The sequence below is a fragment of the Podarcis tiliguerta genome (assembly GCF_965153285.1).
Source record: "Podarcis tiliguerta genome assembly, chromosome: 9".
NCBI lineage: Eukaryota > Metazoa > Chordata > Lepidosauria > Squamata > Lacertidae > Podarcis > Podarcis tiliguerta.
The window spans coordinates 9962235-9978079 of NC_139542.1; the positions used below are offsets into that span (position 1 = coordinate 9962235).

Genomic DNA, 15845 nt, shown 5'->3' on the forward strand with positions numbered 1-15845 from the left:
CTTGGGTATCTGTCAGGATTTCCCTATTTATAGGGGGGGGGGCAGTGTGGGTTGGAATTTCGCCACTCAACACAGCTGCAGAGCTCTAGCTGATGTGTTGTCAAGTGATATGAAAGTTCAGTAAGTGGAATTTGATGCATGGTGGGTCAGATTTTCACTCATAGAAACAGTGCTATTTGATGTCGCAGTGAACAAGTATAAGCAAACAGTTCCAAAGTTTCTGAATGAGCAGCAATTCAGAAACTGACACACAAAATAATAAATGTGAATGGAAAATGCACCATAAAATTTGTTTACCTTATTTCTAAGAAAATTACCCAGGTGCGCTGGTGTGCCTCTGGTCCCTAGGGGCAATGATATAGGTAAACCTGAATATGTGGGAAATAGTGTCTGAACATTCCTTTCATGTGTGAAATTAGTAATATCTATTGTTGCAGGAGGAGGCAAGTGGGTTCCATGCAATCTACGCCTTTGAGCAATTCCTTGACAGGAAAGGCTACAGGAAGCCTCAGGTGAGCAAATCCCACTTTCTGTGATACAAGTAGAGATCAGAACTGAAGCAGCTGCAGCTGTGTAAAGGCAGTGTTTTTATGTGGCTACATCAAACCTTCCCAACCATGTGGGACCTGCCAAGCCTAACTTGACTTACTAGTGCTTGACAACCCTTTGTTTTTGCAGTCAAGGCAGAAAAATCAGGCATCATGCATGGCTGATGGGTTGTATAGGTCTGATCTAGAGCAGGTGTGGGGAACCTCAGGCCAAGGGGCAGATGTGGCCCTCCAGCCCTCTCTATCTGGCCCTTGAGATTCTACTAGGCCACACCCCTATCTAACCACACCTTCCTGAGGCCACACCCCTCACCTGCTATGCTTCACACGTTTGAGTATTTTTGCCTTGTGACGGCTGCTTGTCTGGATGGAGGATAGAGGGGTGTGTGCATGTGTGTAGAGAGTAGCCTACTACAGAAAGGTAAAATTTACATTAATTGCCGTGCCCCCCCCCCTTTGCCTCTGGCCCTGGCCACCACTGGCCCCCAGAAGGTTGCCCAGAAGGGAATTAGCCAAATTTGTGGCTTTCACTATACAGTGGTGCCTCGCAAGACGAAAAGAATCCGTTCCGCGAGTCTCTTCGTCTTGCAGTTTTTTCGTCTTGCGAAGCAAGCCCATTAGCGGCTTAGCGGATTAGCGCTATTAGCGGTTTAGCGGCTATTAAAGGCTTAAGGGATTAGCGGATTAGCTGCTAAAAGGCTATTAGCGGCTTAGCGGGCTTAGTGGATCAGCTGATAAACGGCTTAGCGATCAGCTGTTAAGCGGCTTAGCGACCAGCTGTTAAGCGGCTTAGCGATCAGCTGTTAAGCGGCTTAGCGGCTTGGGGAAAAGGGGGTGGGAGGGAAAAAACCCCCGCAGGAACTCGCAAGACATTTTCGTCTTGCGAAGCAAGCCCATAGCAAATTCGTTTTGCGAAGCACCTCCAAAATGGAAAACCCTTTCGTCTAGCGGGTTTTCTGTCTTGCGAGGCATTCGTCTTGCGGGGCACCACTGTATCATGTGGGAGTCCCATAGTTTAACCACCCACTGTGTGAAGAAATAAGATAATGATTTGAGATGTTATGGGAACTTGTAGCATTTACATAGCACAAGAGTGTTCAAGTGCTTGATTTATACTTTCTCAGTTGTTCTCCCAGTGACCTTGTAAGGTGAAGGCAGTTTTATTTATTATTATCCCCTTAATGCTGACGGAGCTGTGCTAATGGCCATCAGATCAATTAATTAATGGTAGAGAATCGAACCAGGGACTTATTGGTTCATAACTTAGGCTCTTCCTATGCATTTTCTTTTGTTTCACTGCTGGCCAAACATGCTTTGCAGGTTTTCTGAAACAATATACAGTACAAACTATCGCCTAACATAATCCTCTCCCTATTTAAGAACTGTGATTTATAAGACTATATCAATGTAAGAAAACCCCTACTGGATCAAGTCAAAGGCCCATCTACTCCAACATGCTGTTCTCATGGAGGCCAACCAGCTGTCTAGAGGAAGTTCGCAAGCAGAAGCTGAGCACAACAGTTCCAGTGTGTTTTAGGTGCTTTTGTGTTGTGTTGGTTCATTCATTCTTCTCCTAATGGATGGTAGTCAACCAAGTTTTACTCAGAGTACACCCACTGAAATTAGAGGGCCTAACTTAGCTATCTTGATTAATTTATACTATTACTATAGTTACTATCACCCACTCCTCCCTCTAAGTTCCCAGGGCGGATGACAGCCATTTAAAATGCAATACAGTGGTGCCCCGCAAGATGAATGCCTCGCAAGACGGAAAACCCGCTAGACGAAAGGGTTTTCCGTTTTGGAGGTGCTTCGCAAAACGAATTTGCTATGGGCTTGCTTCGCAAGACGAAAATGTCTTGCGAGTTCCTGCGGGGTTTTTTCCCTGCCCCCCCCTTTCCCAAGCCGCTTAACAGCCGCTTAACGGCTGATCGCTAAGCCGCGTATCAGCTGATCCACTAAGCCCGCTAAGCTGCTAATAGCCTTTTAGCAGCTAATCCGCTAATCCCTTAAAACTTTAATAGCCGCTAATCCCTTAAGCCTTTAATAGCCGCTAATAGCTGCTAAACCGCTAATAGCACTAATCCGCTAAGCCACTAATGGGCTTGCTTCGCAAGACGAAGAGACTCGCGGAACGGATTCTTTTCGTCTTGCGAGGCACCACTGTATTAAAAAGCAATATTTAAAAACTTGCAACTGCAGTTCAAACAAAAACACCATCTAAATAATACAAGTTCACACGGATGTATAGAATTTAGATTTCCGGTGTTCATTCAATGTGTGTACTCTGCATAAAGCTCTGTTAAATATAACCCTTTGTGTTTGTTTCGGTGATAAAAAGGCAACCATGCATTTCTCAAAAGAATATTAACAGGTCAACTGCTGGTATCTGGAGGCATGCAGAATTTGGCAGGGAATAAATTGGAGGGCTGTAATATGGAAACAAGGGACGCGGGTGGCACTGTGGGTTAAACCACAGAGCCTAGGGCTTGCCGATCAGAAGGTCGGCAGTTCGAATCCCCATGACGACGGGGTGAGCTCCTGTTGCTCGGTCCCTGCTCCTGCCAACCTAGCAGTTCGAAAGCACGTCAAAGTGTGAGTAGATAAATAGGTACCGCTCCAGCAGGAAGGTAAACGGCGTTTCCGTGCGCTGCTCTGGTTTGCCAGAAGCGGCTTAGTCATGCTGGCCACATGACCCGGAAGCTGTACGCCGGCTCCCTCGGCCAATAAAGCGAGATGAGCACCACAACCCCAGAGTCGGCCATGACTGGACCTAATGGTCAGGGGTCCCTTTACCTTTTACTATGGAAACAACAAGTAGCCTCCCCTACTTGTTACAATGCAGCCACATGCCGCATTAGACAGGCAGCTGCTTCTTTCTTGGAAAGCACCCTCACAAAGATGTGAGTTGCAGAAAAGGGGCAGGAGGGGAGGAGTATTAAACCAGGACGTTTCTCCAAGATGCTGCACACAAACACACACCTGTGCCACTTCACCTTGCACTCTAGGCTGCAGTTCGCTTCATACGTTGCATTTTGTGTTATGCGCACCTAAGACCCCCCCAAATGAGGTCATCCGGTTAGCTCACATGGCTAAAGCCTGGTGCTGCTGATAATGCCAAGATTGTGAGTTCGATCCCCGTACGCGCCAGCTGCATATTCCTGCATTGCAGGGGGTTGGACTAGAACCAGTGGTTCTCAACCTGTGGGTCCCCAGATGTTGTTGGACTACAATAATAATAATTTATTATTTATACCCCGCCCATCTGGCTGGGCTTCCCCAGCCACTCTGGGCGGCTTCCAACCAAATATTAAAATACAGTAATGCATCACACATTAAAAGCTTCCCTAAACAGGGCTGCCTTCAGATGTCTTCTAAAAGTCTGGTAGTTGTTGTTCTCTTTGACATCTGGTGGTAGCGTGTTCCACAGGGTGGGTGCCACTACCGAGAAGGCCCTCTGCCTGGTTCCCTGGAACTTGGCTTCTCACAGCGAGGGACCCGCCAGAAGGCCCTTGGCACTGAACCTCAGTGTCCGGGCAGAATGATGGGGTGGGCTCATCCCTGAGCTCTGGCCTTGCTAGCTAGGGGTAATGGGAGTTGTAGATCAACAACATCTGGGGACCCACAGGTTGAGAAAGGCTGGACTAGATGAACCCTTGGGGTCCCTTCCAACTCTGATTCTAAGTGTGCACTTAATGATTGTACAACGGCCACAAGCACATGTGTTGTATGGATATCTGCATAAGGATCAATGAACAACAACAGTATTCTGCTAAATGTATGTGTGGCGACAAATGTGGGTGTGTTGCAACATAATGTGTGTACAGTACAGTACAGCCTTGATGTATACAGCAGTGGAAAGTGGAAACAATTTTGCAAGGCTGATCCAAAGAACAGGAACTTATCACAGTCCGATTTGAGGACAGCCACTACCTTGGTCAAGCTGATGGATGACCTCTGCCAAGAGATACCGTATTTTTTGCTCTATAAGACTCACTTTTTCCCTCCTAAAAAAGTATGGGGAAATGTGTGTCCGTCTTATGGAGCGAATGCAGGCAGCGCAGCTATCCCAGAAGCCAGAACAGCAAGAGGGATTGTTGCTTTCACTGCACAGCGATCCCTCTTGCTGTTCTGGCTTCTGAGATTTAGAATATTTTTTTTCTTGTTTTCCTCCTCCAAAAACTAGGTGCGTCTTGTGGTCTGGTGCGTCTTATAGAGCGAAAAATACGGTAGATAGAAACAGCAACATCCCTCCTGGTTTTCCTGGCTCTCTCGCCAGCCTTTAATAACACTGATCACACGCACAGTGGGCTGGCATAAGACTGAATCTTCTTGGTAGTGGCACCCGTATTTAGGTAATTCTGTGATGAAGACAGTTCAGCTGTCATGCTTTGTTGGCTTTTCGAAGCAAGTTGGTCCAAGACTGTTTCTCTGAATCAGGATTTTAAAGATAGAGAATGCCTGTATACATTTTATGATACTCTTGTAGATTTATTTTATTTTATTTACTGTACCGTATTTCATTGTAAACTGCCCATATCGCTCACTATTAAGCAATAAAACAATAAAACAATAAAGTTAAGAATTCATGGTGAGGATAAGAAATATTGCAACAATTAAGAATCATGAACACAGTGAAAACACGACTATCAGTTGCAAATTGAGTTCAGACTGGGAGTATTCAAGAGGTATCAACCCTGGGTTAAATTTTTGGTTACAGCTGGGTTTAGCCAACATTTCAGTAGATTGGGTATCTTTTTCTTTGCACTGAAGCAGTTGTGCATGTGGGGATGGGGGCAAGTGGACTGTGGCTGCAGCAGCAAGCGCAGAGGAATATCAACCTTGATATTTTATGATGACCTGATCTTTTCATTACTTGCCATGCTGCTTCTGGTTTTAATTAATTTAATTAATTACTTATGGATTATTGTCTTTTAAATGTTATTTACACCTAACACTACTATGTTAAGAGGAAAGGTGGAATATAAATTATCCATTAAGGGGGGGGGGAACCTTCCCCTATTCCCCTGCAATACCTTTTTTCTAATGGGAATTGCACTCATTAAGCTGCTTTTAGATGGAGTGTTTGTGGAAAGAGTTTCCTCTACTCGACCTATCTTTTTTCACCTAATTTGGGAAAATCCATGGGGTGTCAGTTTAACTTCCATCCCTACAGTATTGTAGTGTAAACCACTTTGCCAGCCTTCCCCAGCTTTGTGCCTGAAATATACTCGGAGTTGAGAGTGGATTTCAGCTCATAGTGGTGAGGAGGAATGGAAGTTCCCCCACAATATCTGCTTTATATATATTATTTACACAATGGGCTGCACATGATTGGTTAATTCCAGGATTCTCCTGTAGGCCAATCAGGTTGTGGATTCACTTCCACCTGGAGCTGGATTGGGTGGCTCCTGCGGACCAATCATACTGCTGCATTGTTCTAGGACCAATCAGACTGCTGCATTCTGAATCCTATTGTTCTAGGACCAATCAGACTGCTGCATTTTGGATCCTATTGTTCTAGGACCAATCAAACTGCTGCAGTTTGGATCGTATTCAACTCAGCACATAACAGTGCCCTCCAGATGTTTTGGACGCATGCCGACTGGGACTGATGGGAGTTGGGGAAGGCTGCACTTCGCTATGCCAGCAGTCATTCTGCTTGTTATGCAGTTCCCAAAGTCACAAAGTGCCTGTTTATAAAAGAGTGGCAGCCCTAAGCAGAATAAATTACATTCTCAAACATTTTTGCAAAGCGGACAAAAAACCAACACAAAGTAGAACAAGAAGTCCCTGTGGGCCCTGAAGGCACAATGGGCTGATTTGACACACACTCTGCCCCGCCCCTGGCTGTTCCTGAAGGAAACATCCCACACCATCTGCCTCTGCTACAACAACTGTGCTGCTCCCATAAAGTTAAGGACCCACCAACTGGAATAATTACTCACAATGTTCTGGTGTGGTAGTGCTTCGTGGCAGGTGGGGAGAAGGCAGGCGAGCAACCTTCCTCTTGGAGTTGACACCTGCACAACACAACAAAGCCCCTTCATTATTTATCCTTGGAAGACTGTGCCCAGGGCCAACCTGAGGACAAAGAGTGGGCAAGGAGGACTGCGGCCCCTCCTCTGTGGCCAGTTCTGCAGGGTTGCCAAATTGAGTGGCTTGCAAAACTGGGCTGCAAAATCTCACAGTGTAAGAGGGCTTCCTGCTCTCGGGCCTCACAGTAATGTCCTGTTTTGCTGCTAGCTGCCCCCCTGTTCAAAGTGAGCTGAGGCACTTTCCTCGGTGGCAGATCTAGCCTCTGGAGGTGAGCACCACCTCTGTAGCTGGCTACCACTCCCACCTTTCTCTGCACCCACCTCCTCCTCTTCCTCCACACCAGGGGGGTGGGCACGACAGAAACAGCAAAACATCCTGGGCCAGCTCTGAGAAGAGGGGCAATCTTGGTTGTTCCTCTGCCCCCAGAGGGAAAATATGGCTCAGGAGAGGGCATTCTCTGTGGCAGCCCCTAAGCTGTGGGACTCCATCTTTCCCTCTGCCTGGCACTTTGATTAAACAGCTTCCAGAGAATAACGAAGTCTCACCTCTTTACCCTGGCTGTCGACACTTGAAGTGTATATTTTTAGCACCCGCCTTATTTTGTGATTTTAACATGTAATATTGTGCTTTAATGTTGTAAGTAGCGATGGGACCTTAGGGTGGAGGGCAGGCAATCAATCAATCAATCAATCAATCAATAACAAAGAGTCTGCTCAACTTAGTACCCACTTCAGCTAAGCATCAAGGCAAGCACCAAACCTGTCCACCCAACAATATTCTGGTTGTGCCAGAATGTGGACAGTGATGTGCATTTGAACATGTGTCTCCCTGATAGAAATTGATGGCTGCTGCATTTAGATGCTTGTTCAGGTCCTCTTTTCTGCCTCACACTTCCTAATCCTGCAAGTGATTCCCTACAGCAGCTTTCTTATGCAGATAAGGTTTCAGGTCTGCTTTCTACATTTTTGGTGTGGATGCTCCACTTCACTTCAGTATGGTAGATATGCTATATGGGTATCTTACCATTAGAAACTAAGGGGGTATGTGATACCAAAAACTTCCCCGTTCCTTTCCAAACCTCTTCCCTGTGACCATATTAATGCACATTTATACGTGATAGGGCAAAGCTGTTTGCAAACCCAAAACGTTTGGCGATCTAACAGGGAAAACTAAGACAAAGAAGACTGGAGCAAAGGACTTGAACAGATCTTCATCCGAGAACCTGAAGGAGCTGCATGAAGCTAAACTAGAGGAGTTCAAGAAAAGTGTTTGCTTTCCTCCCATTTATTTGAAAAGGAAACCTTTCCTCCGTTCCCCCCGACCCGGTCTCTACTTATAACATGAATAAATAATGTTTCAGATCATTCTTGGAAATGTGTGGTTATATCCACATACATTTTCTTTCCTATTGATCCTGTCTCTTTGCACTACTTTCGTTTTGGAGCCTGTTTTTATACATTCAGCAAAATCAAGTCATGAAGCACATCTTGCACCATGAGGCTGTCACAGCTTTTGAAGACTCCGTGTGAAGGGAGAGACAGAATCTCTTTGCACAGGAAAAATAAAATCTGTTAGCAAAGTGGCACAGAAGGGGAAAGTTTATACCTAACTTGGAACGTAGAGGGGGCTGCTCTCATAGAGCCGAGTTAGAAAAATCAGAAATAAGTAGTTGTTTGAGAGAAGCATGCTGTGCCCTAATTAAGTCTCTTCATTCCTGACTTTCCACTCAAGTTTATTGTTGCCTCTGAGGTTCTTTAACTGGCTCCACATGCACAGTGCACTGGCTGCAAGCTGATCTGCAGCATAAGAGCTGCAACTACTCTGACTAGCATAATATGTTAAAGAAAAAATCCTAAATTCCCAAACCAGGCTTGGTGCCGTCCAGATGTTTTCGATTAGCACTCCCGTCAGCTTCAACTGCAGATGACAAGAGTTGTAATCCAAAACCTATTGAAGGCATGGAGTTGGCCAAGGCTGCCCTAGACCAACAGAATACTAACTGGACCACACTGGCTTACCCATCCAACCACACACACCATGAAAGTTGTCTCAGCTGGTTACCAATTTTACTTTAACACAGCAAGTTTGTTTCTTACATTGATGCAACAACCGATGTAGTCATCAGACAATGGCTAATATGCCACAGAAAATACAATTGTGATTTACCATGAAAAAGTTGCAGCCCCCTATGTAGCTTATTGCCATGGCAACATGATAATTCTTGTGTTTGTCTGCTTCAGTTCCTTCTGCAGATGTTGGCTGCAAATAATTCTGCCAAGCTATTAGAGGAGGATGACCATTCCTCAAGGAGATTATCTATGAAGACCCTTGAAGAAATGAGATTGAATTCCTCCTCAGTCTTCTAAGTATCCAGCCTGGTCAGCGAGTGCCTGTTTTTCCTTACGAAAAACCAAGGCAAAAAGTTACTTGTAAAGAGATTGCCAAAGTTGTCTCAGATTTCACACTTCCCTTCATCAGAAACTGCAGAGACAAGCCTAATTTGTTACACACATAGATAAATTAACTAAGGAAATGGGTGTGGCCATAAAATTCAAATAAAAATTGGCCACTAAAATGTCTACTATTACAGGGGGAGGAAAGAGAACTATTCAGACATTATATACTAGGAGAAACTTAGTACATGTATTATGAGTGTAACTGTTGTTTAACATGATAATTTGCATACTGCATTTTAAATACTGGCTGTATCTAATAAAATAAGCTTTGTCTCTGAGCTTGACCAACATTACTACCTGATTTTGTTCTTCAATGTAGTGTGAATATTTATTATTATTATTATGGGGACAGAAAACATATGTTCTGTCCCAGTTTCAACCCATGAAGTGGCAGGGTGAGCACCCTAAAGAACTCTGAATAAGCAGCTTGCTCCCCAAAAGGATGGCTTTATTCCTCTAATTCTGGGGCCAGATCATTCCTAGTAGGTGCCATCCCTTCCCTGAGAAGTAAGGTAAAGGCAAAAGGACCCCTGACCATTAGGTCCCGTCATGACCGACTCTGGGGTTGCGACGCTCATCTCGCTTTATTGGCCAAGGAAGCCGGTGTACAGCTTCCGGGTCATGTGGCCAGCATGACTAAGCCGCTTCTGGCGAACCAGAGCAGAGCACGGAAACACTGTTTACCTTCCCGCCGGAGCGGTACCTATTTATCTACTTGCACTTTGACTTGCTTTTGAACTGCTAGGTTGGCAGGAGCAGGGACTGAGCAACGGGAGCTCACCCCGTCGCGGGGATTCGAACCGGCGACCTTCTGATCGGCAAGTCCTAGGCTCTCTGGTTTAATCCACAGCGCCACCCGCATCCCTGAGAAGTAGAGGACCTTAAAGGGACTGCCCTCTGGCTTGGAAACCCAGCCAGATGGGCAGGGTATAAATAATAAATTATTCTTAGTCTTATCATTATTATTGGATCCTAGCAGCAGTGGCTGGTTCCTATTGAGACTGATAGGATGGGAGGCAGGGAGACCAAGGCTGTGTTCACACCCCTGTTTAAACTCACTGTGTTTCCAGTTCTGTGTTTCTAATCTATGTTCACATGACATTATCCATTATCCTGTTCTTCATTATGAGATACTACTGTTTCTTGTGTTGTTTGCCCAACATGTTTCACATCAACTGGAGTCCTTTAAATGTTCCTAAGTTGTCCTGACCCCACTACCACTGTCCCCTGGTATGTACAGTGGTGCCTCGCAAGACGAAATTAATTCGTTCTGCGAGTTTTTTCGTCTTGTGAATTTTTCATCTTGCGAAGCACGGTTTCCCATAGGAAATGCATTGACGGTTTCCCATAGGAATGCATTGACGGTTTTAAGAAAAAGGCGCAAGATGTTTTTGTCTTGCGAAGCAAGCCCATAGGGAAATTCGTCTTGCAAAGAAACTCAAAAAACAAAAAACTCTTTCGTCTTGCGAGTTTTTCGTCTTGCGAGGCATTCGTCTTGCGAGGTACCACTGTACACAAACAGAACCGAACTGAAGCAATGCTGATGTGAATAAACACCTAGAGGGGGAAAGAGCTGCAGAGGGTGGGGTGAGGATTTCACCACGCTCTAATGTGAACACACCCCAACAGTAGGTGGAGCCACAGATAGTGACAGCAATGAGCCAAATAATTATTCTATTGTCCTTATCCCCCTTCCTGAGTTCTGCAATGGCAACATTGACACTAAGGGGAGGCAGCTGGGGGGTGGCTGAGAGCAGAGCAAGGTTGCTGAGACAGCGCCCCATTTGCCCTAATGAAACAGCTTCCACTGGATCTTGGCATTCGTCCTCCTCTGGGTTAATTCTATAATAGTCCAGCTGGTTGGTTATATGTTCTGAACCAGTTACTGGCTCTTTGCCGGCCTGAACTGGAACCAAATGGGTTGCAGCCAATCAAGCAAAAACAAAATGAATAGTATGACTCCTTGCTTGGAAGTACACAGCATGGAACTCTGAATATACCGTATTTTTCCGTGTATAAGACGCCCCCTATTTTTTGGGACTCAAAATTAAGAAAATGCACTATCTGTGTATAATACGACCCCTTATTTTAAACTTCAAAAATTTAGGGGGAAATATAGTCTTCTACACGGAAAAATATGGTAGCTTTCTGAATACAGGACTGCACAGATGTTTGATTTTGGCTGGCCTAAATAAAAGGCTCTGCTAATTGTAGACTTGTCCAGGAACTGTCCTTGAAATCACCCACAGCAGGAAAGCCACCTTTATCTGCACAGGCTTCCTGGAAAGCTGGCTGTGATTTCACTTTTACAATATCAGCAGATTGGTCCTGACAGTCAGTAACAGATGGTTAAGGTGCTAAATGCTTCATAAGATAAATAAACCGCAGCGCTACTCATTATGAGAGGGTTAGGCCTCTTGTTCCAGCAATAGTAGGGAGTTGCTCTGGACTTGCTCAATCATTTCTAAGTGGTTTCAGGGAAAAACCATTCGTTTCCTGCTCTTTCTACCCAGCAAACCTATGGTTGGACCTTCAGGTGTTGCTGTGCACTCCATCATTCTCAACCATTGACCATGCTGGCTGGGGCTGCTGGGAGTTGGAGTCCAGCAACATATGGAGAACCACTGCATAGCTACCCTTGCAGGAAAGTAAGATCTGAATGTGCAATGCTAAGTTAACCATGGGGAGGTTCCAATGGATATGCAGCTTTAAGGATGCCAAGTCTTCCTGGGGCACAATCCACTGGGAACTTCATCTGCACAAGTCCAAGTGAAATGTATGGAAGATGTGCAAGAACACTATTTCCACGGGGCTTACACAGGAGAACTTTCTGGTGGATTGTGCCCTCAAATTGATGCCGTACGAATTCAGATAATTGCAAAATGGTACAAGCTTAACATTGTAGCTTTTTAAAAATCTGAAAGGTTACAAATGTTACTACAGTGGTACCTCAGGTTAAGTACTTAATTCGTTCCGGAGGTCTGTACTTAACCTGAAATTGTTCTTAACCTGAATTGAGCCTCCTGCTGCCGCTGTGCTGCCGAAGCACGATTTCTGGTCTTATCCTGAAGCAAAGTTCTTAACCTGAAGCACTATTTCTGGGTTAGCGGAGCCTGTAACCTGAAGCGTTTGTAACCTGAGGTACCACTGTACTGCTTGCCACTTCTCAAAATACAAAATGTAATGAACAAGTGGGCCCTGCGGCAAAAATTGTATATTGCTCCTGTTCAAGATACTCCATTCCACTTCTTCTCCCATACATTTTAGTATACCCTAAGGTCTGTATAGTTAAAGCTATGGTTTTCCCAGTAGTGATGCATGGAAGTGAAAGCTGGACCATAAAGAAGGTTGATCGCCGAAGAATTGATGCTTTTGAATTATGGTGCTGGAGGAGACTCTTGAGAGTCCCATGGACTGCAAGAAGATCAAACCTATCCATTCTGAAGGAAATCAGCCCTGAGTGCTCACTGGAAGAACAGATCCTGAAGCTGAGGCTCCAATACTTTGGCCACCTCATGAGAAGAGAAGACTCCCTGGAAAAGACGCTGATGTTGGGAAAGATGGAGGGCACAAGGAGAAGGGGACGACAGAGGACAAGATGGTTGGACAGTGTTCTCGAAGCTACCAGCATGAGTTTGACCAAACTGTGGGAGGCAGTGGAAGACAGGAGTGCCTAGCGTGCTCTGGTCCATGGGGTCATTAAGAGACACGACTAAACAACAACAACAACATTTATACCCCGCCCATCTGGCTGGGCTTCCCCAGCCACTCTGGGCGGCTTCCAACAAAATATTAAAATACAGTACTCAAGTCCTGCATGTAGGCTTCCTGCAGAAACACCTGGTTGGCCAATGTGAGAACAGGGTACTGGACAGTGCCGGATTTACGTATAAGTTAAACAAGCTTAGTCGGACAGGACTAAACTACAAAACAACAACAACAACATATTATACATTTAAAAGTGCATTATGTCCTCCACAAATAAATCATGGGAATTCTAGTTTTTTAAAGGGTGATGGGAATTGTAGCCCTGTGAGGTGTGAGCTAAAGTTCTTAGGATTCTTTGGAGAAAGCTGCAGGGAGCATGCTTAGTCCTTGTTGAGTTCTTTTTGCCCGCCCCCCCCCCCCATGTAGGTTTGCACTTCTGCAAACCTCTGCCGACTTCCCTCTTGTATGTAGGGAGTGCTGTTTTGGCTGGTCAAAACAATGGCACTTACAACCTGAAGTCCAACTTACAACCTGAAGTCCATAGCAAAAGGAAGGAAGGAAGGAAAGAAAACCATAAGCACTAACAGCACAATCCTACGCATTTACTTTGAACAGAGCCACATGGAGATGAAGACATGATTGTTTCATTTCTGACTATGAGCTGTGGAGAGGCAAGCGTTCAAATATGAGAAGTCTGGTGTTGCCACTGTGAAAACTGGAAACTTGTGTGTCTATAAATTAAAATGACATTTAATATCCCATCAAGTTAAAAGCTCTGAATGACATGGGAAGATTAAGAACTCTAACTACTGGAAATAGATTCACAGAGACATCCAATTAGCCATTCCCTTTTTTAATGAGATAGCTGGGAATGAGATCTCATTAGTGTGTCTTAGAATTCAAGTTATGACCATGATTAAAGAAAGATAAAAATAATGGATTGAAAATAAATATTCTATTCAGAAGGAATGTGGCGATATTTTCCAGCATCTGAAGCAACAACTTAATGAGTTTCTTGATGTAGAGTCTCTCTACTGACATCTAATTTATCATTTTTTGTAGCTCTGCAAAGTCTGTATTGCAAAGCTTCTTGCAATCAACTTCCTTGGCTGTTGGTTTAATCTTTCACCAGAATAATCTTTTAATCCTGTCCTAAAATCTGACATCACTGCTTCAAGAGTAGCATCAAAATGGGTAATAAAATTGAATTAGCATAATTAGTAAATCTAATTTGTTTTAATAGGATCTGATAGCCCTGACAAGACTTACCCGCCCACTCTTTGCAAAATCCTTCATTTCTTTGGACTTCATCACAAATAAGGAAGGGCAATGTGGTATTAAGAAATGTAATCTAGTTTGTGGAAGCTTTTTTTTAAAATAGAAAAAACGGAATTCCAGAAGAGAAAAGGGTGGTGGTGGTTTGAATCCAGCACTTAATTATAGCACTTAGAAAGCTCAACAATCCTAATAAATATCCTGATTCTGCTTGCAATTGTTGGAATTCATCATTACAGCACCTGATGCTGAGCTTAATAATAATAATAATAATAATAATTTATTATTTATACCCCGCCCATCTGGCTGAGTTTCCCCAGCCACTCTTGTTGTGAGAGGGTGATAGAAGCAATAACCCTTCTATTACATGGGAATAGATTAAAATTTCTCACTGTTGCTTACAGGAAAGAGCCATGGAGGGGTTTTTTTGTGGGGGGGGGTATATTGGGCAACCACCACCCAGGGCCCCACACTTTAGGCTCCCAACCTCTTGTGCAAAATTCTGCCTGCCTTGTCTTTATACCAGCTGTGTTGCAAACAAGCAGGTCCATTCCTATAATAACACAGGCTGAGGACCTTTTCCCCACTTAACACATTGACATCAATATGCTAGTTCATTGAACGATGGCTGTCTGTATGTCTCGCCCTTGCACATACATGCGCATTTGCCCAGTTTACTCAGGACACCACAAGAAGCAAATAGGCATTTTGTTTTAGTAAGAAGGGGAAAGAGGATTCTCAGCAAAGTAGAGAAGATAATGTCTTTCAGTCTTTCACTAGAAGAAGGGGTGGGGAGGTGGCCCTAGAAGGTGACTCAGTTATTGGCCAGAATATCTGAGTACCCCCCTCCCCACCAAATGGCAAATAAAAAATGTGTTCCAATCAAGGGAAGTCATGGTACCACTCTATTCTGCCATGGTCAGAACAACCACACCTGGAATACTGTGTCCAATTGTGAGCACTCCAATTTCAGAAGGATATTGACAAGCTGGAATGCGTGCAGACAGAGTGGCCAAGATGATCAAAGGTCTGGAAGCCAAGCCTTATGAGGAATGGTTGAGGGAGTTGGATATGTTTAGCCTGGAAAAGAGGAGACTGAGAGGAGATATGAGAACCATCTTAGAATCATAGAATCATAGAGTTGGAAGAGACCACAAGGGCCATCGAGTCCAACCCCCTGCCAAGCAGAAAACACCATCAGAGCACTCCTGACATATGGTTGTCAAGCCTCTGCTTAAAGACCTCCAAAGAAGGAGACTCCACCACACTCCTTGGCAGCCAATTCCACTGTTGAACAGCTCTTACTGTCAGGAAGTTCTTCCTAATGTTTAGGTGGAATCTTCTTTCTTGTAGTTTGGATCCATTGCTCCGTGACCGCTTCTCTGGAGCAGCAGAAATACCTTAATCTTCAAATACCTTAAGGGCTGTCACATGGAGGAGAGAGCCATGCTTGTTTTCGCCTCTTCTGGAGGATAGGACCAGAACCAGTGGCTTCAAGTTAGAAGATAGGAGATTCCGACTCTATATCAGGAATAACTTTCTGATAGTAAGAGCTGTTTGACATGGAATGGACTCCTTCAGAAGATGGCAGACACTCCTTCCTCAGAGGTTTTTAAGCAAAAGTTGAACGGCCATTCATGACCCTCGGGATCCCTTCCAAGCCTACAGTTCTATGATTCTACGAAAAATATTCAATAACATTTAAAAAGCCCTGTTACAGTATCTCAGTGATTTTGGAAAACAGGAGCAGGTTTTCCTGCTCAGTGCTTCCCCTTTCTCTGATCAAGAGGTGTATAAATTTTATGAAATCGATAAATGA

General features: G+C 44.5%; 1 protein-coding gene across 9 annotated transcripts in view; it reads left to right on the top strand.

The window, feature by feature from the left end:
- LOC310657602 (protein FAM47E-like) overlaps window positions 1-9327 on the top strand; it is a 29239-nt gene extending 19912 nt beyond the window's left edge. For 7 of the 9 annotated variants that reach the window (XM_083398519.1, XM_083398517.1, XM_083398512.1 and 4 more), the window contains exons 7-8: window positions 437-512; window positions 7708-7951. In XM_083398519.1, coding sequence (XP_083254645.1) covers window positions 437-512; window positions 7708-7926 — 295 coding nt within the window. In that variant the 3' untranslated portion in view covers window positions 7927-7951. Of the gene's footprint in view, window positions 1-436; window positions 513-1928; window positions 2139-7707; window positions 7952-8827 lie in introns of those variants that run through there. The other 2 variants (XM_083398515.1, XM_083398516.1) reach the window with 2 other exon arrangements.
- The last annotated feature ends 6518 nt before the right edge of the window (window positions 9328-15845 follow it).